The sequence below is a fragment of the Mandrillus leucophaeus genome, unplaced genomic scaffold, assembly GCF_000951045.1.
Source record: "Mandrillus leucophaeus isolate KB7577 unplaced genomic scaffold, Mleu.le_1.0 Scaffold495, whole genome shotgun sequence".
NCBI classification, from domain to species: domain Eukaryota; kingdom Metazoa; phylum Chordata; class Mammalia; order Primates; family Cercopithecidae; genus Mandrillus; species Mandrillus leucophaeus.
Genome location: NW_012105309.1, coordinates 1,064,037 through 1,091,592, shown reverse-complemented (window position 1 = coordinate 1,091,592; position 27,556 = coordinate 1,064,037). Strand labels below are relative to the sequence as shown.

Genomic DNA, 27,556 nt, shown 5'->3' with positions numbered 1-27,556 from the left:
GGAGCTAACAGGCAGTCAGAGTCCTGCCCTCCGGAAGTTGGTGTGGGGTCCTCCTGGGTCTGGTCCTGCTCTACCCCCTCTGAGGCCCACCTAGAGTTTCTGTGCTAATTGTTCCAGTAATAGGAGCCGCTTTTTACTGCGGAGTCCTCGTGTGCCAGGCGCTGTGCTTAGCCTGGTGTGGTATTGTCTGATTTTTTAACCGCTGTATCAACTCTCTTACCTCGTATTACAGGTGGAAACTAAGGCATGGGGCGTTTAGGTGCCTGTCCCCCGGTGTGTGGCTATTCAGTGCTGACAGAGCCTTAGACCAGGGCTGCTGTCCCAACCAGTATATGATACCGCACCCAGTCCCGCCGGCTGTGCACCTGGAAGAGCCCAGGAGCGGGGAATAGAGGACACCTGTCTTGTAGAGTTTGGCCGTGGGAAAAAAAGGGGCCTGTATTGTGGGGCCTGGAGTCATAAAACCTCATAGCCAAAAGAAAAGACTAGAGGCTTTATACAAACTCTGTAATCAGATGTGTTTATTTTTCTAATGTTAGTATTTTGTTAAATTAACCTGGTTTTCCCTTAGCGTTACCCGCAATCATTGACCAATGGCACACCTGGAAAATTCTTTTAACCATCAGGTTTTGAGAAGAGGATATCCAACTAGAACAGGGGTCCACAGACTATGGCCCCCAGGCCATATCTGGCCTGCTGCCTGTTTTTGTAGGGTCTACAAGCTAAGAATGTCTTTTACATTTTTAAGTGATTTTTAAAAAAGGACAAATGAAAAATTATATCACATTCACATTTTCTTCTCCATAAATAAAGTTTTATTGGAGCACAGGCTGGCCCATTAATATATGACCTATGGTTATGTTTGTGCCACAACCATGAAGTTGAGTAGTTGTGACAAATACTCTACTGGCCACAAAGCCTAAAATATTTACCATCTGTCCCTTCACAGAAAACAGACTTCTGCACTAGAAAAATTAAGCCTAAGAATTTGGGGAAAACATCTAATTTTAGGAATGTAAACTGTCATGTATTGTATGAGTACAATTGTTCTTTGCTTAAAATTTTAATAAATTCCACTGAAGCTATTTTGAATAGGCTTTTAGTAGAAATTTATTTACGAGACAGAGTCTTACTCTGTTGCCCAGGCTGGAGTGCAGTAACGTGATCACATAATAGCTCAAGCAATTCTGCTTCAGCCTCCTAAGTAACTTGGGACTACAGGCACTACCATGCCCGGTTATTTTTATTTTTATTTTTTATGTTTATTATTTTTTTGTAGAGCCAGGGTCTCACTATGTTGCCTAGGCTGGTCTTGAATTCCCAGCCTCAAGCCATCCTCCTGCCTCCACCTTCCAAAGTGCTGAGATTACAGGCATGAGCTACTTTCTCAGCCAGTAGAATAAACTTAATTTACTTTTCTTACTTTTGAGGCAAGGTCTTGCTCTATTGTCCAGGCTGGAGTGCAATGGTGCGATCATAACTCAGCTTCTACTTCCTGGGCTTGAGGAATTCTCCCACCTCAGCTTCTCCACCCTCTCCCCGCCATTTCCCACCCAGTAGCTGGGACTACAGCCACTCGCCAGCATTCCTGGCTAATTAAAAACAAAAAATTTTGTAGAGACAGGGTTTCACTGTGTTGCCCAGGCTGGTCTCAAACTCCTGCACCCAAGTGATCCCACTGCCTTGGCCTTCCAAAGTGCTGGAATTACAGCATGAGCCACCACACCTGGCCAGTAGAATAAATTTTTGGTTTACTCTTTTTTTTTTTTTTTACTTTTTTATTTTTTGAGACAGAGTCTCGCCCTGTCACCCAGGCTGGAGTGCAGTGGTGTAATCTCGGCTCACAGCAACTTCCGCCTCCCGAGTTCTAGTGATTCTCCTGCCTCAGCCTTCCAGTAACTGGGATTACAGGCGCCCGCCACCATTTCCAGCTAATATTTTGTATCTTTTAGTAGAGACGAGTTTTCACCATGTTGGCCTGGCTGGTCTCAAACACCTGACTTCGTGGATCCACCTGCCTCCATCTCCCAAAGTGCTGGGATTACAGGCGTGAGCCACCGTGCTGGCCTCGGTTTACTCTTAAATATAAATAGAACAAAATATATTGGACAGGGGATGCTGGAATTACAAATGTATATTTCATGTTCATATCTTGTTTTCAGATGTAGTGGCCTATGTTGAAGTGTGGTCATCCAATGGAACGGAAAATTATTCAAAGACATTTACAACACAGCTTGTGGATATGGGAGCAAAGGTAAGACATTTATTTTGCTGTTGATTCATATGACAGTCTTCTGATAGGTAAAAGGTTACATTTGCATTTTCTTATTTTGGGAGTTATTACTTAGAATACAGACAAAGCAATGGGTAAGTGGTGGGAGAAAAAAGAGCCAAACTGTGAAGAATTTAGAACCGTAGGATTGCAGAATAGTTGGGCCTGTGGGCATTGAGTGAGGAGGAGGAACCTAGGATGAAACGCTGGATTCTTACACTGGTTACTTAGATGCATAGTGCTATTAAGCAAAGGAACAGGTTTCTAAGGGAAAAGTTGTAAACTTGGGCATATTGAAAATATCTATTAGACATTTGGATATACAAGTCTGGAACTTGGAGTGTTCAAGGCTAGAGATGATGATTCGGGGGGTCAGGATCATAGGGGTCATGTAAAGTCACAGGTGTGGACGTCGTCCCGTGTCAGGCATGGTTAGGATGAAGAGTGGTGATGGGAGGAGCATTGTTCAGTATTCAAGGACAGGCGATGGGAGCAGGGACCCAGTGACAGGGGGAGAGAAGAATGCCAGGAGAAGGAGAAAAGCAAGTGTGAAAGTCAAAGGAGGGAGTAATTTTTTTTTTTTTTTTTTTTGTGATGGAGTCTCTCGCTCTCTCGCCAGGCTGGAGTGCAGTGACGCAATCTCGGATCTCGGCTCACTGCAACCTCTGCCTCCTGGGTTCAAGCGATTCTCCTGCCTCAGCCTCCCAAGTATCTGGGACTACAGGCACACACCACCATGCCTTGCTAATTTTTTTTTTTTTTTTTTTTTTTTACATTTTTAGTAAAGACGGGGTTTCACCATGTTGGCCAGGATGGTCTCGATCTCCTGATCTCGTGATCTGCCCACCTCAGCCTCCCAAAGTGCTGGGATTACAGTTGTGAGCCACCGAGCCTGACCAGGAGTAGTTTTTAAATTGCCTTTCAGAGCTCAGAGGGAGTAATTTTAAAGACAGAATTTTTAAAAACTACAGATAGTTCAAGAAAGATAGGATGGGCAAATGTACTTTGGATTTGAACACTATAAGGTCATTGCTGAAGTTAGTGCAGTTTTCAGTGAAATGGGCAGGAATCATTGAGATATGAGGAAATGGAGATAGCAAACAATTTGCCTTATTCAAGGTTTCTTAGTATAGCCATCTGTGTTATCAGATTTACTATCACATAGTGCTTGTGTTCAAATAGCTTTATTTGACTTAATAATGTCCTTGATACCGAATAGGTATCTTTTGCCCACGCACACTAAACCCATCACTGTGATGACGGGTTTTACAAAAGAGAAAAGATTCATTCACAGAGAAGACCAGCTAGGAGGCAGAAGAGTACTCAAATCTTCATTCCCAAAGATAAGGCTTAGGGATATTTATCAGTTAGGGAAGTGGGGTGATCTAAGCTGTGGGGAAAAATGGAGTACTTGATCTGCACAAGCGTAACTGGGGTTCATGGGATGCATATTTAGAAAACAGGCATTATTAGGAGGCTGAGGCGGGTGGATCACCTGAGGTCAGGAGTTCGAGACCAGCCTGGCGAACATAGTGAAGCCCCATCTCTACTAAAAATACAAAAAAATTAGCTGGGTGTGGTGGCACACACCGTAGTCTCAGCTATTTGGGAGTCTGAGGCAGGAGAATCGTTTGAACGTGGGAGGCGGAGGTTGCTTTGAGCTGAGATTGCACCAGTGCACTCCAGCCTGGGCGACAGAGTAAGACTCTGTCTCCAAAAACCAAAAAAAACCAAGCAGTCACTAGTAGGATCCGACGGTGAAGATTTTGGCCTGATGTCAAAAGGTCACTTCTTGGGCATTTGCACAGGCCAGGTTGAAGAGTTGGTGGTTGCAGCCTGTTTGAACTGTAGAGGTGCTGCCCCAAGTTCCTGAAAAGTAGCTTAAGCAACGGTTGCCATGGTGACATATCCACCAGAAGTGTTATAAGGAAGCCAGTGAAGGTTGTTACAGCATTTAGCAGCATGACTTGCAGCTATATAGGAATAAATAAATAAATTATAAAAAGCAAGTGACCAAAAGCAAGCAAGGCAGATTAAATTTGGCAGACCTAATTTTCAGCCTTAAAGTGCAAGAGTGGTGATGCTGGCAATTCAGATATGCCAGAGAAGCCTTAAGGTGCTTTAAATGAAAAGGTAAAAGTTCTCCACTTTAAGGAAAGGGAAAAAATTGTATGCTAAAGTTGCTAAGATCTACAGTGAGAACAAATCTTCTAATCTTGAAATTGTGAAGAACTGTGCTAGTGTTGCAGTCACACCAAACTGCCAAAGTTACAGCCACAGTGCGTGATAATTTTTATTACAATACATTGTTACAATTACCCTATTTTGTTATTGTTAATCTGTGCCTAATTTGTAAATAAAACTTCATTGTATATGTATGTATAGGAAAAAACAGTATATAACCGATTCAGTACTAGCTCAGGATTCAGGCATCCACTGGGAGGGGTGGGGGGCGGGCGGGCATGTCTCAGAACTTAACCCTCGTGGATAAGGGGGAACTAATACACTCTTACAGGGAGTTTAGCTATGAAAAAAGTCTGTTTATGTCCTTTTCTGGCATTTCGGAGGGGCTGACTGATAGGCTGAGTGAAAGAGATCCATTAACAATGGGAGAAAAGATAATCAAAGGTAGGGCTAGGTTGGGGTGGGGCAAGAGAGCTGCCATGGGTATAAACCTTAAGAGGCACTCACCACCAGGCAAAGAGTGGGTGCTACTGAATTTTTTTACCCTAAGAGCCTTGTTTGACCTCCCTAATGCCTGTCTTGAGTACGAGGTCAGTGCAGAGGAATCCGAATATAGGAGCAGGGCCTGCACTGCAGGAGGGCAGACGTGCCTACTGTGATACACTGGAATGTAGGAACCTGAGGGAGTCTGCGTGTTCTCATGCCTGACATTTACCTGGGATGAGGAAGAGTTATTGTGAATGAGAAAAAAGCCATTAGACAAGTGAGTTGACAAGGTGGTTTGAGGGTAGCATTAAGATCTTAGATCTTTTGGATCTTTTTGGTTTCACCTTTTATTTCAAAACTTGGCAAGCAAAGTTGAAAGAATAGTGAATATAGATTCAACAGTCGTTAACATCGTAACAGATTTGGGTATTTGTAGTATCATAATCCAGGATTATCTTAAGCCAATTTCAGGATTTGAGATGATTTAAAACTAGACTACAGGCCTGTGAGAGTCATTGTAACTTCTGATTCACCCTTAATCTAGATGCAGCTCTTTGGGTCTCAGCCCAAGGTGTAGGGGTTTTATCAGACCCCCTTCTCCCTTTGAGGCTTCTCAATTTTTGTCCTGTTTGCTAAATTTGTGTTTGCTAAATTTGATGAAAGCCTTGTGGGAAAATGGCCTCAAATGCTAGACTCATCTCTAGGTATCAGTCTTAATCTAGAATCTCAGCCCGGTAATTCTTAGTTGCCTTGATAGCTCCCATGGACTTGGTAGGGTTGTGGAGACTGAGAGAGAGAGAGAATTATAAAAGCAATACATATTTATTGTTTAAAAAGACTAATGGGCAGTGCCGTGAAATTCACAATGAACACAAAGAGAAACCAGCAACTCTTTGCAGTACGTTTCCTTTTCCATTTTTCAAAGACAGTTACTTTCAAATCATCTGTTTCTTTTGGTATTTGCCTTCATATTTCCAATCAGTGTCCATATATTACTTCAGTACAATTGAGTGCTATAAAAAATTATGCAGATGAGTTCTGCTTCTGGAAAGGATACATAAAAGGTAAAATTTTTGACACCATGAGTGTCTGAGCATGCCTTTATTATACTGTTACCTTTCACTAATATTTTAGCTGACTAAAAATGCTAGCACAAATATTGTTTTTCCTTGAAGGTATTTCCCATTGTTTTCTCACTTTCAGACTGCTGTTGATAAGCCTGATTCAGTTGTCACTTATCATTGTTTGCATGTGATGTGTCTCCATCCTCTTCACCTTGATTACCTACTCTTTTAATATTTTTCCCTTTTGCCAGCCATGCTGGAATTCTGTGATAAGCTTGGTCTAGTGCTGTTTTCATTCTTTTGCTGGGCCTTTGTGAGGGATTCTTTTGATCTAGAATGCATACCCTTTAGTTCGAGAAACTTTTCTTTGATTATGTCTTTAATAATATTGTCTCCATTTTGTGTATTCGTGTATTTCTTTAACTTCTGTTGATTGGCTGTTGGATCTTCTGGTCTGAGCTCCTGACGTTCTTGCCTTTTGTCTCCTGTTGTGTCCGTCTTCTGGTTCTTTTGTTCTACTACCAGTAAGCTTTTCTCAACTTCATTGATTGATATTTCTGTAGAAAATTTTATTACTTATGTCATCTTTTCTTAATTTCCAAGAGCTCTTTAGAATCCTATTAAAAAATAATCTTCTGATCATGTTGCATGAATACAGTATCTCTCTTTTTTGTTTTTTTTTTTTTTTTTGAGACGGAGTCTTGCTCTGTTACCCAGGCTGGAGTGCAATGCTGTGCAATCTTGGCTCACTGCAACCGCCACCTTCCGGGTTCAAGTGATTCTCCTGCCTCAGCCTCCCGAGTTGCTGGGACTATGGCCACGAACCACCATGCCTGGCTAATTTTTGTGTTTTTAGTAGAGACAGGGTTTTGCCATTTGGCCAGGCCAGGCTGGTCTCAAATTTCTGACTTCATGATCCACCTGCCTCAGCCTCCCAAAGTGGTGGGATTACAGGTGTGAACCACCACACCCAGTTTCCTTTGGTTTTAATTAGCTGAATTTTTCCAACTTTTTGAATGATTGCACTGATTTTCGACCTTCTTACTTTGTATTTACGTATTTAAGATTACAGGCACCCGCCACCATGCCCAGATAATTTTTGTATTTTTAGTACAGACAGGGTTTCACCAGGTTGGCAGGCTGGTCTCGAAATCCTGAACTCCTGACCTCAGGTAATCCACCCACCTCGGCCTCCCAAAGTGCTGGGATGACAGGCATGAGCCACCGTGCCCGGCCATGAATACAGTATCTTAAGATATTAAGTGTTCTTAATTTTGGTTAAATATGTGTTCTGTTTTCTCTGTTGCCTCTGAATTTCATTGGTTTTATTTTTTTGATATAGAAAGCTTTTCTGAAATGTCCATTATTATCTGACTCTTTCCATCTTCTAAAAATGTGGTGCCTTCTCATGGCCACATTTTCTCTTCTGTTCTCTTTAGCCTTGCAGGGCTCCAACTCTTTATTCTTTCAGTAACACTTCAGAGGGTTTTTTAGAGGGAGTAGACATGAACTTGTGTGTGTGATTCACCGTTCTAACTGAAACAGATATGTTTTAAGCAGCGTTATGCATTCCTTCGAGTGTTTCTCTGTCAGATTCTGAGAAACAGAATTGCTGGGTAGAGGTTTTTTGATCAGTTGTACTTAAGAAGTTGTGAATGAACAGTAATGTACATTTTGTTTTCTGCATTTTGTCTACAGGTTTCAAAAACTTTTAACAAGCAAGTAACTCACGTTATCTTCAAAGATGGCTACCAGAGCACTTGGGACAAAGCTCGAAAGAGAGGCGTAAAGCTCGTTTCAGTCCTCTGGGTTGAAAAGTAAGCAGCTTCTCTCTGACTTTTTTTCCTTAAATATCTAGTATTAAAATGTGTGGAGATATTTTGCACAGATCACAGAACCAGATAAAGTTTGATTTTCATCTTTTCTCTGCCTCACCTCACCAAGTAATTTGACATCCTCCAGCCTTAATGTCTGCAGTTGAAAAATGGGCGTACTGTAATACCTAACTCTGCCTCGGGGGAGCAGGAGTCTGCAGGTCCTGAAGCTGGGTATGCAAGGCGGACTTAGGAAACAAGAGGGAATGTGATGAAGCAGATTGTGTTAGTCAGCCAGCGCTGCTATAACAAAAGACCACAGACTGGGTAGCTTGAACAATAGAAATGGACTTTCTCACAATCTGGAGGCCAGAAGTCCAATATCAAGGTGTCCACAGGGTTGGTATCTTCTTTTTTTTTTTTCCTTGACACCAAGTCTTGCTCTGTCATTCAGGCTGGAGTGCAGTGGCTAGAGTTTGGGTCACTGCAGCCTCTGCCTCCTAGGCTCATTCTTATGCCTCAGCCTCCCAAGTATCTGGGATTCATCTCAACCTTCGCCTCTTGGGCTCAAGTGATTCTCCTGCCTTAGCCTCCCGAGTAGCTGGGATTACAGGCACACACCACCATGCCTGGCTAATTTTTGTATTTTTAGTAGAGACGGGATTTCGTCATGTTGGCCAGGCTGGTCTCAAACTTCTGACCTCAGGTGATCCACCTGCCTCAGCCTCCCAAAGTGCTAGGATTACAGGCGTGAGCCACCGTGCATGGCCCACACAGTTTTGATTACAGTAAATTTGTAGTAAGTTTTGAAATTGGGGAGTATGAGTCCTGTAACTTTGTTTTTCATTTTCAAGATTGTTTGGCTATTTTGATTTGGGTTCCTTGCTAAGATTGTTTGGCTGTCTTGTTTGGGTTCCTTGCATTTCTATATGAATTTTATGATCAGCTTGTCAGTTTATTCAAAAATAAAAAAGGTAGCTGGGATTTGGTAGGAGTGTATTGAATCTCTAATTAGGGAAGTGTTGGTGTGTTTATAATATTTAATCTTCTAGTCCATGAAAATGGGATGTGTTTCTTTTTCACGTCTCAAATTTCCTTCAGTGATACTTTCTAGTTTTCAGTGTACAGGTTTTATACCCCTTAGGTTAAATTTATTCCTAACTTTTTTGTTCATTTTCATGTGATTGAAATTGTTTTCTTAATTTTTTTAAGTTGTTAGCTGTTAGTGTATAGAAATGCAGGTGATTTTTGTATATTGATCTTATACCCTGCAAATTTGCTGAACTTGTTTATTAGTTCTAAATTGTATTTGTGGGTTCCTTAGGATTTTCTATATGCAATGTTGTATAATTTTGTAAATAGAGAGAGATTTACTTCTTCATTTCTAGTCTGGCTGCATTTTATGTTATGTTATGTTATGTTATGTTATGTTATGTTATGTTATGTTATGTTATGTTATGTTACCTATTTGTTCTGGCCGGAACGTCCAGCACAGTGTTGAATAGAAGTGGTGAGAATGGACATCCTTGTCTTGTTGCTCATCTTTGGAGAAAAGCTTTCAGTATTTCATTATTTAGTATGATGGTAGCTGTGGTTTGTGTAAATGTCCTTTATCAGGCTGAAGACATTCCTTTCTATTCCAGGTTGTTTGTTTGTTTGTTATTATTAAAGAAAGTTAGATATTGTTGTCAAATGTTTTTCTGCATGATTGATCATCGTGTGATTTTTGTCCTTCATTGTATTAATGTGGTGTAATGAAGGGTTTTGTATGGTGAACCAACCTCCAGTCCTAGGATAAATCCTACTTGATCATGTTATGTACGTTGTCATCTTTCCTTTTTAATTGTTGGAACAGGACGAGTGCGGTGGCTCACACCTGTAATTCCAGCACTTTGGGAGGCCGAGGGGGCTGGATCACCTGAGGTCAGGAGTTTGAGACGAGCCTGATCAATATGGTGAAACCCTATCTCTATTAAAAATACAAAAATTAGTCAGGTGTGGTGGCATGTGCCTGCAGTCCCAGCTACTCTGGAGGTTGAGACAGGAGAATCACTTGAACCTGGGAGACGGAGGTTGCAGTGAGCTAAGACCACGCCATTGCACTTCAGCCTGGGTGACAAGAGTGGGGGAAAAAAAAAGAGTAAGGTGTCCTTCTCTGGCTTTTGTCAATATTTTCTCATTATCTTTCACTTTCAGAAATTTAAGTGTCTGGATATGGTTTTATAACATTTATTTTGTTTAGATTTTACAGAACTTGTTGCATGTGTACTTATCTGTGTTTCTACATATAATTCATTTTTGGCCATTATTTCTTCATCTATCTTTTCTGCTGCATTTCCTCCTCATTTTTTCTGATTAGCTGTATATCTTTTTCAAATTAGCTGTATACCAGGGATTGGTAAAGTTTTCTGTAAAGGGACAGATAGTAAATATTTTAGGCTTTGCGGGCCATGTGGTCTCAACAGCTCAGCTTTCTTGTGGTGTGAAAGGAGTAATAGAAAATAAGTAAACAAATGCCTGTGTCTGTGTGACAGCAAACTTTACTTACAAGTCTGGCAGTAAGCCAGGTAGTTTGCCAATCCTTTCTATGTAATATACCTTTTAAATGTTTGCATTTGTCCATAGTGCTCTCCTTCTTGTTCATTATTGTTGTCATTTTTTTTTTCTTCCCAGATTGATTTGTTTTCAAGTTCATTGATGTTTTTCTCCATCAAATCCATTCTGCTACTTAGTACCTTTATTTCAGATATTTTTGATTGTTTTTCGTCTACTTGGTTTTTGTATACATTTTTAAAATTTCGTTTTCATGTGAGATTTCTCATCTTTGCTTTTCCTGCCTTTTGTTATGAATGTATTTTCTATTACCTCGATGAGTATAGTTATAACTAGTCGTCTTAATGACCTTGTCTGATAATTTTGAGGTTGCCATCTGTTTTGTTTTTGTTTCTCTTTGATAGTGTGTCACATTTTTCTGGCTCTTCGTATGGCAAATAATTTGAGCTTGTATTTTGCACATTGTAAATACTATGTAGACTCTGGATTCTTCTGTATTGTCGCAAAGAGCATGACGTTTTTGTTTTAGCAAGCAGTTGACTTGTCATTAAAGTTAAATGCACACTGTCATTATGTGGGCAGTTGCTTAGATGGGCTCGTTGAGCCTCAGGTGCAAGCTGATTTGTTTGTCTCAAACACTTGTTGTACAGGGGTCAGCCAGAGACTTGAACTTCCATACTCAGAACTTGGGGTTTCTCCTCTGATTCTCTTACTTCCTGAGTCCTTACCTCATTTCTCTGGTGGCCGTAGGTGCCCAGTCTCCTTCGTCTGGTCTCTTCAGCGAGAAAGGAGGCCGGAGCTTCTGCTTGAGTGCCTGCTGCGCCACACCACCTCCCACAGGGACTGTGGCTGCCTTTAGGGGACGGACAGAAAATGTGGTGATGCCCAGAGCCTTTTGCTTCCTTTTAAAATTTGTCTCTTCTTTCTTTTTCTTTTTTTTCCCTCCAGCTTTCAAAGCTCTCACATCATTGGTTTGTTTTATTTTTCCTGTATTTCCAGGACGTATAGCTTATAGTTCACCTATATTTGTATGTTGGTGTGTTAGGAATAAACAGAAATGGAACGGAGTATGTTATTTTTGAAGCATCTGATGCCAGTCTAATTCTTCTTCCCTTCAAAATTATTTGATCTTTTTGCCTGGAGACTCCTTAAGGATATTTTTTATTTTATTTTATTTTATTTTATTTTTGAGACGGAGTCTTGCTCTGTTGCCAGGTTGGAGTGCAGTGTCATGATCTGTGCTCACTGTGACCTCCGACTCCCTGGTTCAGCGATTCTCCTGCCTCAGCCTCCCGAGTAGCTGGGATCACAGGCACGTGCCACCACGCCCAGCTAATTTTTGTATTTTTAGTGGAGACGGGGTTTCACCATGTTGGCCAGGATGGTCTCAATCTTCTGACCTCGTGATCTGCCCGCCTCAGCCTCCCACAGTACTGGGATTATAGGCGTGAGCCCCAGTGCCTGGCCAGGATTTTTTTTTTTTTTTTTTTAAGACTCATAGCTTTACTGTAATATGTTTTGGATTGATCATTCCAGTTCTGGCTTGGCCTTTTCAACAGATTCAGGTCTATATTTCTGCAAAAGTTTCTTGGATTGTAGATTCAAATATTCTGTTTCATTGTTTTGCTTTTCTTCTGGGACTCCAATAATGTTTACATTGGGCCTGCTTAGCTATCTTTTATTTCAGCCACTTTGACTTTGACCCTTTTATATATATACACACACACACATATATATTTTTATACAGACACACACACACAGACACAGACACACACAGACACACACACACACACATTTTTACCCCAAATACTCATTTGACAGTATTTGTTTTTGTTTTTTTGAAGACAGGGCCTTGCTCTGTTTTTGGGTTTTTGCAGACAGGTTCTTGCTCTGTTGCCCGGGTTGGAATGCAGTGACTCAGTTGCAGTTTACTGCAGCCTAGACCTCTAAGGCTCAATCAGTCCTCTCACCCCAGCCTTCCCAAGTGACTGGGACTGTAGACATGTGCCACCATGCCCAACCATTAAAATTTTTTTTTTCTTTTTTCTTTTTGAGATGGAGTCTCGCTCTGTGGTCTAGTGCAGTGGCATAATCTCGGCTCACTGCAAGCTCCACCTCCCGGGTTCATGCCATTCTCCTGCTTCAGCCTCCCGAGTAGCTGGAACTACAGGTGCCCACCACCATGCCCGGCTAATTTTTTTTTTTTTTGTATTTTTAGTAGAGATGGGGTTTTACTGTGTTAGCCGGGATGGTCTTCATCTCCTGACCTCATGATCCACCTGCCTTGGCCTCCCAAAGTGCTGGGATTATAGGCATGAGCCACCACGCCTGGCCTTAAAGAATTTTTTTTATAGAGATGGGATCTCACTATGTAGCCCAGGCTGGGCTCAAGTGATCCACTCACTCCAGCGTCTCAAAGTGCTGGGATTACTGGTGTGAGCTACTGCACCCAGCTGACAATATTTGATTCAAGTTCAAGGGTTTTGTTATATTCTCCAGTTTTGTGTTTGCTTTTATTTTAGAGGGTGTGATGGGTTTTCCTCAGCTGAAATGATTTGCTTTTTCTTTGTTTTTTTAAAAGAGATTTTTTAAATGGATGTAGTCTTTTCTGTCTATTTCCATTCATTGTATAGGCTGGGTATGTGGCCAGAGCATCCTCTTCTGTCAGTTCTGCTGTCTTGCGTAGTTTCTTTTATAGGTGATGCTTGTGATGGAGGGAGAAGAGAGGGGCTCGTGTATCTCGTTTGCCTTTTGTTTCTGTAGGATCCTTAAATGTTTTTCTCTTAGTTTCTTCTTTTTTTCACTGCCGTTGGTGCAAGGGCTGCTACTCCCCCCAGAACTGATGCTTTTCAGGGCCTGCCTGTCCTAGTCTTGCTCCATTTCAGGCCCCTTCCCTGGAGCGGGTACTGTGAGCTGCATGGGTTCTGCGTTGTGGCAGTTGTGCTGGGCGTCCTCTTTCTGAGACTTCTGTTACCTGTGCTTCGTGTAAGTCCTCCAGGCTGTGCTACTTTTTATGGAGTCGTAAGCCTATTCTCCCCGACTTTCTGCATCCACAGACTTGCAGCTGTGTTGGAATTTGGATTATTTTTCTACTTACAGGTCATCTGAATTTGCGCTGTTATCTCCATATCGGTGAGAATGTAGGTCATATGTGTCTTTTATTTAAGTTTCTTTTTTTTCTCTGCTTTTTTTTCGGGGAGGGAATGGGGGAAGACTCAATATCAGACAGCCATCATTGTTTTCTCTACCTCGTTGTCTTATGGAGTCCATTGAAATGGCTTATTGATTTTTATCTCAAAATAGATCTCTCATAGATCTTTATCTCTGCTGTTACTTACAGTCCAGACAACTATCATGTCTTGCTTCAATTACTGTAGCAGCCTCCTGCCTGTCTGTTTCATTTTGTTTCTTATACATCAGTAAATGTAACCCCTTTTGTTACCGGTGGAAGGTATCCAAGTTACTGGCAGCAAATCCCTATGGGTTTGCAGCAACTTCAGTTCTTACCTCCTCAGAAGAAAGAATTCCACGGAGGCGCATAAGGCAGAGGAAGAGACCAAAGCAAGTGTCAGAGCAGGCAGGAGCAGAAGTTTATTTAAAAGGCTTCAGAACAGAAAGAAAGGAAAGTACGCTTGGAAGAGTCCCAAGCAGGCACGGAGGTCACAGTTGATGTTTAACCTTGATCCTGGGATTTATAGGCTCGCCCTTTCCCACAGTTCTTCCCTGAGGGTGGGCTGCCCGCACGCACAGCGCGGGAATTGAGCGCAGGCAGTTTGTTTAGGAAGTGGTAATGGGTGCCCATCTGAGGTTTTCTTCCCAGTTCTCCACCATTTTGTCTCAATGTGCATGCCCGGGAAATGGCCTCTCCCTGGCGTCTGCATTCAGTTAACACTTTGGTGCAACAGGTGTGGACTGTCAGGAGATGGCCTCTCCCTGGCTCTGGCTGCCAATTTATCACTTTTAGAGAGGCAATGTGATCATTATTGAGCTATCACGTGACATTCCTGGTGGCTGGTAGAGCCCTCTCCTGCCGGGCTTATGCCTAACTACTTGCAACACTTTAACACATAAATCAGCTTTATCCTTCTGATAAAATGGCTTAGAATTCAGTGGTCTATAGTAGGAAATGGCAAACTGTCATCCCCCGGCCAAATCCACCCTGCCATCCTGTTTATTTTTTAATGGCCCATGAGCTAAGAATGGTTTTTAAGTTACGAGAAGAAAAATTCAAATGTTTACTCTTTCATGATATTTACATTATATAAAATTCAATTTTAGTATCCATAAATACCGTTTTATTGGAACACAGCCACGTTCATTTGACGATGTAGTCAGTGGCTGCCTCTGTACTACAGCTGTAGATTTAGATCCTGTGGCAGAGACCTTATGGCCCACAAAGCCTAAGACATTCACTACTGGCCTTTATAGAAGTTTGCTGACCCAGGTCCAGTGTGCTGCATGATGGTCCCTTCCCTTTCAATGTCAGCTGCTCCCCTCTCCCTTGTTTGCGTCTTCCAAATGTTCTGGGCTTCCAAGTCCCTGAGGCCACACTCTTTTCTGCCTTTAGTTCTTGGCCTGTGCTGAGAACTCTGCCCCCTCTTCCTGATTCTAAACCGAGTTTTGTAGTCAGCTCCTTTATACATGTTGCATTGCAAGGTCACTTTATCAGAAGAGCTTCCTCTGTCCCCAGTTCACAGTTCAAGCCCTCTTTGTTATTCTCTATCTCAACTCCTTTTTTCCTGTGTGTACTATTAAAACTTATTTTGCTCATTTGACTGCTTTATCTGTCTGTGTATCTAATCATGCATTTGGTCTTTCTATTGTAATGTAGACTGTAAGAGCAGCTACACGTCTGTCTTATTTATGGTTGTGTTTCCAGTAAGCATCTAACATACATCTGGCTCATAGTAGATGCTCAGTAAATATTTGTTCTAACAAATTATGAACAAAGGAAAATTTAGTTAAGTGGCATAGAGATACTAGAGAAAATATGGGGAAAATGACTTGAAAAAAAACTGCATTTTAAAAGTTGAATAGAAATGTGGAGGGGAGAGTGCGGAAACGGAGACCTTTACTAGAAGCTTGAAGTAAATAGAGATGCATGGACAAAAATTAAAATAGTAGGCATTTCTGTACCCAAATAGGCCCTCTTGGCTAATCCTACATTGGGGGTGATCACTGATATCACTGATAGTGTTTTCTTCTGAGAGTTAGGGATTCTTGCTCTGCTTTGCTGGCCCAGCCCCTGACTTCCCCTCCTGTCATTCTTTATCCCCTTTCTCTCTCTATTTCTGCCCACCACCAACCCCAGCTTCTTTCTCAAGGGGCTCATGCAGACTCCATAATGCTTGTAACTTCATTATACAAAAACAGACCTTTTTTTTTTTTTTTTTTTTTCCTGGAGACTGAGTCTCACTCTCTTGCCCAGACTGGAGTGCAGTGGCGTGATCTCGGCTCACTGCAACCTCCGCCTCCTGGATTTAAGCAATTCTCCTGCCTCAGCCTCCTGAGTAGCTGGGGTTATAGGTATGTGCCACGATGCCTGGCTAATTTTTTTATATATATATATATATTTTTTTTTTTTTTTTTCTTTTCTTTTCTTTCTTTCTTTCTTTTTTTGAGACAGAGTCTCACTCTGTCGCCCAGGCTGGAGTGCAGTGGTGCAATCTCGGCTCACTGCAAGCTCCGCCTCCCGAGTTCACGCCATTCTCCTGCCTCAGCCTCCCTAGTAGCTGGGACTACAGGCACCGCCACCACGCCCAGCTAATTTTTTGTGTTTTTAGTAGAGATGGGTTTCCACTGGGTTAGCCAGGATGGCCTCGATCTCCTGACCTCGTGATCTGCCCGCCTCGGCCTCCCAAAGTGCTGGGATTACAGGCATGAGCCACTGCGCCCAACCTATATACTTCTTTAGTTAACTTTTTATTACAGGACATTCTTTTCCTGTCTGTACATGCAGATACGTCCCACTTTATATATATAAGAATCTTTTGTAGTAGCTGTCCAGTAATTTATGTAACCAGTGTCCTATTGATGATTGAAGTTTTTCATTTCTTAGTTCTTTTATTTTCAATTAGAAATATTAGAGCATCGAGCTTCTGTATATATTACCTTTTTGCAGATGATAAATCTTTCCATAGATTTAAATCCCAAAAGTGGGCTGTTCAGTTTGGAGAGTTTACATATTTAAATACGATAGATGCTGCCAAATTACCTTCTGGAAGGAGTGTACTGGTTTCCATTCTTTCTGGAGTTATCGAAGAATACTGTTTCCCAATACCTTTGCTTAGATTGTGAGTTATCAGTTCTTTTAACGTTTTCCAATTAGTAGAAGAAAAATAATACTGTTTTTGTTTGCATTTCTCTGATTTTTAGTGAGCTTGAATTTTCTTCAACAGAACATGGAGATAAGAGCCAAACTGACCTGCATGTTTTATGTCACGTCTGTTCTTTCTTGGTGAACTGCCTGCCTGCCTTTCCAATGTAGCTCGTGGTTTCCACTGAAAATGGGAACATTAACTTCGTAAGGTCACTAGGTGTCACTAGAATCCCATTCTGTTGGGTTCCTTCTGGGAGTGGTCATTTTAAGATCAGATGACAGTTGATAACATTCTGACATTTCCTTTGGACGTAGAAATTTTTACCTTAAAGGAAGAATAAATAAAGGTGAAATAAAGGTCAGCTTGGCCCCCACTCTAAGTTCTGTTGAAGAAAGTTTATCATTTTTAAACAATTGCAAACTAACAGCTAGGTTGGGAATATGGTTCACAGGCTTTGTCCTTGCTAGGCTGAGAGTTGGTTGCTGACTGAAGGCCATCACCCCCTGCATTTAGTGTTTGCTAGAAACAAGGACATATTCCCACATAAGCACAACACAAGCTGACATTAGGGACTTACCACGGCTCCCTTCCTCCCAGAATCCTCAGACTCCATTCTGTTCTACCGGCGGCCAGCTCCACTTCTCACCTCCTCAGCCTTCTCACCCTGCAGCCATTCCTTAGTCTTTCACTGGCTTCTGTGACTTTGACACTGTTGAAGGTCACTGACCAGTGATAGGAACGTCCCTCAGTTTGGGACGGTCTGATGTGTCCTCCTGATGTCACATCAGTGTGTAACAGTGGATGTAGCCATTTAGGACTGGGCGAATTACTCAACCGCTGGGCTCTAGGTTCCTCCAGCAGCTCCTGAGTTAACTTGCTGCTGTTGTTCCAGTGTTGGACCACAGAAGTGTTCTCTCTGCCCGCAGAGCACTATTGTGCAGACTTCTCTGAGTCTCCTGTTTTCTTCCTTGTGCGGCAGGGACACACATGAGGGATTGTGTGCTTGGCGGCTGGAATCTTCAAAAAGATATGATTCACTTTTTTGCCTCACTAACACAGTGCCGTCTACATAAAAGATTAAAGTACTTTTCCTGAATTGACTTATTGACTGGGCCTAGAGAATAAGATACTGGTGCTGGGTAGTTTGGCACAAGAGTGGTAAAAAGGCTGCAGGATTGGCCCAGGTGAAGACAAGGGGTCGTCCTAAGGGTGGAATGGGAGTCGGTGGTTCCTGGCGCATCTAGCAGGTGTGCTGTGGGAAGTGCTGGAGTGAATTGGTTCTCTGGGGAGAACAAGCTCATCAGAGCAGAGCTTCCCGAGGAGAACGTTGCTGCTTTGATTTCTGCTGGCTCTGAGGCAGCAGCAGGTCAAATAGTTGGTTCTCTGTTTAGAGGCATCTCTTGAAACACTTTTCGTTTTGACCACTAGATGGTAGGCATTTTACATTTCTGAAGAAAAATAGAAATCTAATTGGAAGGTTTTTTGTCTGTTCAGTAGATTTTGGTTGGACCCCTGGTAAATGTGAGTTTCAGTGTAGCAGCTTTAGTGTGTTACCACATGTGCTAAAGCATAGCTGTTGGCATGCAGAATGGCATTACCCGCAGTAAGTGCCACTTACTGCTTCATAGTGAGTGATGATAGTTACACTCAGGTGGATGAAATTCAGGGAGAGCATCTCGGTGCACCTTACATCTTATCACTCTAAAGGATATGCAGTTGGGAAGCTTACCTCAAAGGCAACAGAACACACCTCCCACAGCTGTATAACCTATGCCAGGCACACATTTTACTGGGTTGAATCAAGCCCTTCCTTAAACTGCTAACTTAAAGGATACTTACTGGTTTTGTAAACTTTGGCAAATGATCTTCTGTACTCCTCGGTTTTCTGTGTTGTGCAATAGGAGGCAATGGTAGTGGATTTTCCAGCACGGTTGGTTTGAGGCTTCTCATGAGCTGGCTGACCTTTGTTCTGATGATGGTGGTGATTTTAATACTGTGTATTTGATAACACGGTTATCTAGGGTCTCCTTCACGTCTTTCATCCAGATGCATCTCAGCCAGCCCCCTTTTGCTGTTCCCTTACTCATAATAGTGGTAAATTAGTGACATTTTGCTTAAGAAGAGGCTGCTAAAAACTTCTCATGCTTACAATTGGTAATTAAGGGGACTTTTTAAAAAGAAGCACACCTCAAAAACATTTCCTTCCTCGTTCTCTTCCACCCTGCCTCCCTTTCCCATCACTTCTATTAGATACAGCATTCTGCTCACCCCATTATTGTAGGCTCAGATAGTTGGTTTTTAAAAATCAGCTTTATAAAAACATTTACATAAAATAAAATGGGCCCATTTTAAGTGTACATTCACGGAGTTTTGGCAAATGTGTATACCTGTGTCACCACCACAACCAAAATATAGAGCCTTTTCATCACCCCCAAATCTCCCTCGTGTCCATTTGCTGTCGGCCTCCCTGCCCTCTCCTCCCACCCCAGGGCAGCCACAGATTTGGTTTCTGTCATTCAAGATTAGTGTCACCAGTTCTGTGGCTTCAGATCAGTGGAATCATCCAGTGTGTACTATTTTGTGCCAGACTTCTTTCACCGAAGGTGATGTTTTTGCTATTTGTCCATGTTGTGTATAGCAGTGGTTTCATTTTCTTTTATAGCTGAGTAGTATTCTATTGCAGGCATGTAGCATGTAGCATGTAGCACGGTGCCACCAGTTAATGGAGATTGGGCTAGTTTTCCATTTTAGGTTATTATGAATAAAGCTACAATGGACATTTACGTTTGTGTCTTTGTATGCTTTCATTTCTCTTGGGTCATTACCCAAACTTTTCCAAGGCGGTAATGGCACTGTATATTCCCACCAGCAGTGTGAGGGTTCCATTCGCTCCACGTCTTCACCAATACTTGTAATTTATCCATCTTTTGAATTTTAGCCATTCGAGCGGATGTGTAGTGGTATGTCATGTTTTTTTTTTTTTTTCCCAACATTGTTTTAAAGATCTAATTCGCATGCTACACAATTTGCTCAATTGAAGTGTACAGTTCAGTGGTTTTAAATATACAGTTAAGTATTGCTTAACGACAGGGATGCCTTCTGAGAAATGAATAGGTAGGTGATTTTGTTGTGCAGACATCATAGTGTGTGTTTACACACACCTGCATGACATAGCTACTGCACACCTAGGCTCTGTGGCACAACCTATTGCTCCTAGGCACAAACCTCTACAGCATGTGCATTTGTAAGACAGTGGTAAGTATTTGTGTCTCTGAAATATTTAAACATAGAGAAGGTACAGTAAAAATATGGTATAAAAGATAAAATATGGTACACCTATATAGGGCGTTTACTATGGATGGAGCTTGCTAGACTGGAAATTGCTGTGGTTGGGTCGTTGAGTGAGTGGTGAGTGAATGTGAAGGCCTAGGGCATTACTACTGTACACTACTATGGACTTTATACTTGTCATACACTTAGGTTACACTGGATGTATATTTTTTGGAGCAACTGTATTAACTGATACTACAACTTTTTTTAGAGACAAGGTCTTGCTTTGTCTCCCAGGCTGGAGTGCAGTGGCACAATTATGGCTCACGGTAGCCTCAACCTCCTAGGCTCAAGCAATCCTCCTGCCTCAGCTTCCTGAGGAGCTGGGACTACAGGTGTGTGCCACTATGACTGGCTAATTATTTATTTATTTATTTATTTATTTTTGTAGAGATGGCAGTCTTGCTACATTGCCCCAGCTAGTCTCCCAACTCCTGACCTCAAACAGTCCTCCTACCTCTGCCTCCCAAAATGTTGGGATTGCACACAGGAACTATTGCACCTGGCTCCTCCCATAAGTATGTAACCTATCTCTCTGTTACGTGTGGTGGGAGGGGAAAAAAAACCCACTAGGTAATTTATAATACCTAATACAATATGAGTGCTATGTAAATAGTTATTATACTGTATTTTTTTTTTGAAATGGAGTCTCACTCTGTTGCCCAGAATGGAGTTCAGTGGCGTGATCTTGGGTCACTGCAGCCTCCGCCTCCTGGCGATTCTCCTGACTCATCCTCCTGAGTAGCTGGGATCATAGGCACACGCCACCACGACCGACTAATTTTTGCATTTTTAGTAGAGAATGGGTTTCACCATGTTAGCCAGGATGGCCTTGAACTCCTGACCCTCCCGCCTTGGCCTCCCAAAGTGTTGGGATTACAGTTGTGAGCCACCGCACCTTGCCTGTGCTGTATTTTTTTTTTTTTTAATTTGGCCTTACTATAGCTTTTTTACATGATAAACTGTAATTTTTAAAATTTTTTGACTCTTTTGTAATACCTTAAAATACATTGTACAGCAGTATAGAAATACCTTACAGCTTTATCAGCTTTTTCTATTTTTTAATTTTAATTTTTACTTTTAAACTTAAAAAAAAAAACTAGGACACAAAGCCACACATTAGCCTGGGCCTACACGGGGTTAGGGACATCAGTATGTCACTAGGCGATAGGAATTTTTCAGCTCCATTATAACCTTATGTGATCACTGTTGTGTATGTGGTCTCTCATTGACCAAAAGGTTGTTATGCGGCATATGACTGTATTCACAGAGTTGTGCAACCGTCACCACAATTTTAAAACATTTTCATCACCTCAAAATGAAACCTTGTACCCCTTAGCCCTATTCCCCATTCTCCCACCAGCCAAGGCAGCCACTAGTCTACTTTCTTCCCTGTGGATTTTCTTTCTCTGTGGATTTTCCTTTTCTGGATATTTCACATAAGCGGATCATATAATATACGGCCTTCGTGTCTGGCTTCTTTCTCTTAGCATAATGTTTTCAAGGTTCATCATGTTGTCATCTGTATTAGAATTGCATTTCTTTTTATGGTGGAATCACGTTCCATTGTATGCACACACGCGCGCGCCCACACACACACGAAGAACCAGTATTACAAGGCTTATCATGAAAAACAACGGTCCCTTTCTTGACCCTTTTCACCCTCAATTCCTGTTCCCCAGAGGCAGCTCCTTTCACACATGTGGCTGCTTCTGCAGATAAGCTGTTCAGTGACCTCCATATTTCTAAATACTGTGGCTGTATTGCTGTTTTGGTTTTTCAGTTTCAGATATTATCTAGTGACTTTCTGATAGGGAAGTGAGAATTTCGTTTTTAATCGGCCCCTCCAAGGGCATCCCACTCCCACCTACGCGCATCTGCTGTTTGCATGGACACATTCATGTGCAGGCTCTTTCCACTCTTGATTGCAGTGTACATGATACATTTTGGTTAAATCAGTAGTTTATGTTTACATCATTATGACTGTGGAAGCTGTGTGTTAGGCTGAATCTCAGAGTGAACCATGAATGTATTTCCTTTCATGGAAAACTTTTTGTTTTCCCTGAGCTTGGCCTGGTGTCCTTTGAGTCCAGAGCTTCTCAGGCTCCAGTTATCTGAACATGGTCCCAGTGCCCCCATTGGGCACTGGGTGGCAGTGAGTGGGCACGGGCAAGGAGAGTTGCTGCCTCTTTTCAGCCTTCTACCCTCCACCCTCTGCCCTTTGCCTGCTGTCCTCTGCCCCCTGCCCCACCCCTGAGTGCTCTGGCTTCACCTGTGCCTCCTGCCCTTGAGCGGTTCTGAGCTCCGGGTTCTGAGCTCCAGATGGACTCCTCCCCACCCCAGCTGCCAGGCTTGGGTTTCCCTTTTTTTATTTATTTGCTTGATTACTGTTCCCCAGACAGCTCTTATCTACTCTTTATTTTTGTTGGTTTATGTCTTTTTGTTTTCCTTTACTGTCATTTTATTGGAGTTTTGGGGGTCAAGAGAAAAGCATGTGCGCAGTCCACCAGATTTAACCAGAGGTCAAAAACCTTCCATTTTTATTGTCTAAATATTATTCAGTTAAGGATTCCCCCTCCTCATCTTAGTCCCCAACTGCCTTTACTGAATCTTTAGTGTCTCCTGCCTCACTTATTGCAGTAGTTCCTGACTGACCTCCTCGTCCTGGACCGGTGACCTGCCCACGACCCCTCCCTCACACCTGTCCTCATACCCCAGAGCCCACAGGACAGGGTCCAAGCTCATTAGCTTAGAAAGTACAACCCTTGGAATCACATAAATTCTTTTTTTGTTGCTGGTCTCCTAACTTGCATTCATTCACTCAGTCATACAAATGGCGTATGTTTTCCCAAAAATGTCACGCTCTTTGCTGCACTGTGCTTGAGGGTGTGCTCTGCTTCCGGGTGGAAGATCTGTGCCCTCCCACGTCTGCCTCCTTGTCAGAGTTGAGTCTGGTGATGGTTTCTGACCTGAAGCTTTCTCTGAACCATACTCGTTTTGCAACTTTTTGCTGCTTTTCTGCCAGTTGTACTTCTCTGGTTACAATTACTACACTGTATTCTTTTTTAAACTTGTACATTTTTGCAGATTTCTCTGATGCCTGGCTTATTAGAAGACAGTTGCCTTCTCATATCTGCCTCTGCATTCAGTGTATTGGGATAGCACATGTCATTTTGCTTCTGAAAACTCCACTGCATCGTATATTGAGGAAATAACGCGAGACACGAAAAGAAAATCATGTGTTAGTGTTGTTATAAAGATAGTATTGACTCTGCACACCCTCAGAAGGGGGTCAGGGACGCCAGGGTGAGATTCACTACCCTAGTGTTACTTACCACACTGCATAGACCATACTGTACCATATAGAGGCACATATTTCTGAAACTTCCTTCATTCCTAATATATTTTGTAGAAATTTCTGTATCAATATGGATATGTGTTTTTTTATTGCAGTATACTTTATTTTTTCAAATAACTGTGTGTTAGATGTTGAACAGTGATAGGCCTGTGAGGGATAGTTGGAGAGGTGAATAGAGGCCTTATTATAAAAACACTTAAAGAGCGAATGAGTGAGAATATGCTCTAAACATGGGAGTGACAGAAGGTTTTTATCTGGGTTGGGGAGAAATTTAAGATTAATATTTCAGTAATGTAGGAGTGAATTAGTAGAGGAGAAACAAACAGTAGGGCAGGAGATCATTTAGAAAATCATAATTATTTAGACTTGAGTGACAAAATGCTAAGAAGGGATGAGGGTCACAGGAATCCAGAGATACGAAGGTGGACAGGAGAAATGGCAGGTGTGGCCACAGGGCAGGAGGAGGAGGTTTGGCAATGCGGAGCATTGGTTGCACACCCAGGCCTTGGGGCTGACGGTGGTGCTGTCTGGACAGAAAAACAAAAAGGACAACCTAATTTTGGAGGAAAGAGATGTCTTCTGACTTCAATTTCTTTACATCCCTTCTACCTCTAAATTATCTGTTTTATGGCCTGTTTACTATTAAATGATCCATTTGATAGCATTTATTCATACCTTTATGAGTCTGTGCACTAATAATTTTGAAGTATGCTACAAGTCAAAAATTGTTGCATAAAAATTGTACTTCCTTTACCTGCCTCCTGCTTCTCTTATACTTAAACACCAGATAGAGATGATTTTGGAAAGTTTGATTTATACTGACTTTTGTATTTGCTGTTGTATTTATTTTTTTTAAGTCTGTTAAAATGACTTAGGTATGGATTTTTTAAATTGCTAATACATGTGCAGATTTAGTGCTGTGTCAATGTATAATAGAAACAAATACTCATTAGACTACCTTAATTTAATTACACAGATGCAGGACAGCTGGAGCACACATTGATGAATCATTGTTCCCTGCAGCTAATACGAATGAACACTTACCAAGCCTAATTAAAAAAAAAGTAAGTACATGATTTCAATGTAGATAATGGCAATTAGGAATTTATTCATTTTTATTTTTTATTTTTAGAAAATAAAACTTCTAGAAATATGTTCAAGAGTTGTCTTAAGTATGCTATTGATGATATTATTCTTTTCACATAGCATTTTTTAGTGAATTACAGAGATTATTTTATCCTATGACTTCTTCGATAGCGTTTGTAGGAAATGGAAGAGACTGTGGTTGGCCATGGGAAAACTAAAAGGTGCCAAGAGACAAGCAAACGTTTAGGTGCTTTGGTAATTACTTCAGAATGAAATGTGTTATATCTGTAGTCAAAATACCTGCATTCTGTTTAGCCAGAAAAATCTCAAAAGTCTGATGGACGTACATCCAAGTGTGCAAAGTCATTTATGAGGAAAATCTGCTGTACAAATACAGTTGCCCTTCAGTATCCACAGAGGATCAGTTCCAGGACCCCCACAGATACCAAAATCCACTGATGCTCAAGTCCCCTATATAAAATGCCATAGTATTTGCATGTAACCTACACAGATCCTCCTGTATACCGAAGAAAAAATTGTTTGTAGAGACGGGGTCTTTCTGTGTTCCCCAAGCTAGTCTCAAACTCCTGGCCCAAGTGATTCTTCCGCCTCAGCCTCCCAATTGGGATTACAGGCGTGAGCCACTGCACCTGGCTCCTCCCGTGTACTTTAAGTAATCTCTGGAGTACTTAAAATACCTAATACAATGTGATTGCTTTGTAAATAGTTGTTATACTGTATTTTTTTTAATTTGTGTTAATTTTTTTTTTCTTTTGAATATTTCCAATCGTGACTGGTTGAATCCATAGATCTGGAACTTGCAGATACGGAGGACAAACTGTAGAGTTAAAGATACTGCTTTCATTTGAGATCGAATTCACATTTTAACCACCACCTTTTCGGCTTTCTATTTCTGATTGTGATTTCTTTATCTGAGGAGAGTTTACTCTGAAACGCCACAGCCAGGTTGTCTTCACATGAGCGTCTCTGTCAGAGGGAGGATTTGATGACTGTCTCCAAACTGAACTTGACATTTCCTGTAGACCAGAGGAGAAATAACTGTGGAGAAATAACATTTCCTGAAAACAGTAAATGATATTTCCCCATTACATTTCATCTCAGACAAGCCATAGTTTGCCCATGCGGTGATGGATGAACTTCCTTCAGTCTTACCTGATTATAAGTGAAAAAGTGTTCAGCAGTCTCTGGACTCCCTGTGACATGCTAAAATCAAGTGTTTATTGTAAAAGCACATCAGTAGTACATGCATATTTTCATTGTAAAACATTTAGTAAACACAGACATCTCTTTGATTGCCCTCCCTCAAAGTAAGCGGCTTTCAATTTGATGAGTATCCTGGGTGGCATTTCTTCAGTACATTACACACATGTACACACACATGCATGCTTGACATGAAGGGGCTCTGCTATCTTACATGTATCGTCTGGTGAGTTGTCTTCTCTTCCCCAGTTAACAATATAGTTTTGACCATTTCGTGTCAGTAGCTTTGACTCTACTCAGTTTTCTGTATTGCATTATACATTGTGACTGTGCTTTTCCGGTATTCATGTACTTTTAGTCACTGTCAGTTTTTGCTAAGTATATTACTTATGCCACATATTTGAGTTTATTTCTCCAAGTCAGATATCTAGAGATAAAATTACTGGGTCAGAATACATACACATTTTGATTTTAACAGTTCCACCAATCATATGCAAGATGACCTATTTCTTGGCCAGATACAGTGGCTCACACCTGTAGTCCCAGCACTTCAGGAGGCCGAGGCGGGCAAATCAGTTGAGGCCACGAGTTTGAGACCAGCCTGGCCAACATGGCAAAACCCCGTCTCTACTAAAAATACAAAAATTAGCCAGACCTGGTGGTGCACACCTGTAATCCCAGCTACTTAGGAGGCTGAGGCAGGAGAATCGCTTGAACCCAGGAGGTGGAGGTTGCAGTAAGCCCAGATCGCACCACTGCACTCCAGCCTGGGCGACAGCAAGGCTCTTTCTCAAAAAAAAAAAAAAAAAGGGAAAAAACAAGCTATTTCTTAATACTCTGACTAGTATTGGATATTACTAATCTTTTTAATTTTTCCTAATCTGAAGCATTAATGACTGCTCATACACTTTACCACTTTAATTTTCATGTCTAAAAACTTTCCCTTTCCTTCTCTTTTCCAAATGTAATTGCAAATTAAACCTGACTTGAGGCCTTATTCTTTTGGGTCTCTGAGGAGGTTCTGTGCATCTGTCTCCCCCGTCACCCTGTCTGCTGCCTGCCTGCCGCCTGCCTGCCCAGCTTGCTGTTCCTCAAGCATGCCAATCGTGTTTCTATTTCAGAGCCATTGCATTATCTGTTCCCTCTGTCTGGAACATTCTTCCCCCAAAATCCATACACATGACCCGTTTTCCAGCCTCCCTATGGCTTTGTACAGATGTTACTTTCTCTGTGAGACCTATCCTGCCACCCCTGTTTGTACCAGCAATTCCTTCCCACTTGTGCCAACTATGAGAGTCTCTTTTCATCTGCAATGCTGACTGGCTCCTCCTAACACACTGTAGTAATGTGGGCAGTTTGATGGAATACAGTTGCTAGAGAAGATTCACAGGACCCCAAAATAACAATGTATCCAATCTGCACAGTACCTGAGAACCAGGGAGCACAAGGTGGAGCATCTTCTTGTATACCCTGAGTCTATATGAACCAGCCCCACTGGCGGAGCCTCCAGGCAAATCCTTCGTCTCACTAATCATAAACAATGTTGACAGGCCAGCACAGTTGTCCCCAGACTTCCCGGACCTGTGGCTATAAAGCACCACTGCCTAATTAGTACATTTTGTGTAGTGCAGGTACTTTAGTGAAAGCAGTGCAGGCCGGTTCCAAGCCTGTTGAAATGAACCTCCCAAGACACATACAATTTACTTACTTATTATGTTTATTTTCTGTCATTCCTTACCAGCATACAAGCTCCATGATGACAAGGATCTTTCTAGGTTGCAAGACCGGCGCCTGACATATATCATGTTTTTTGTCAATAAATCAGTGAATAACTAACAGAGCAAGATCCCAGTATAGTCATTAGCCTT

The 27,556-nt window shown here is 41.8% G+C and overlaps 1 protein-coding gene across 1 annotated transcript in view; it reads left to right on the top strand.

Moving 5' to 3' along the window:
• The first annotated feature begins 1,374 nt into the window (after window positions 1-1,374).
• The window catches only part of MCPH1 (microcephalin 1), a 263,998-nt gene continuing 237,816 nt past the window's right edge, over window positions 1,375-27,556 (top strand). Inside the window, exons 1-4 of the mRNA XM_011995694.1 lie at window positions 1,375-1,394; window positions 2,113-2,254; window positions 7,705-7,823; window positions 24,358-24,445. Coding sequence (XP_011851084.1) covers window positions 1,375-1,394; window positions 2,113-2,254; window positions 7,705-7,823; window positions 24,358-24,445 — 369 coding nt within the window. The remainder of the gene's footprint in view (window positions 1,395-2,112; window positions 2,255-7,704; window positions 7,824-24,357; window positions 24,446-27,556) is intronic.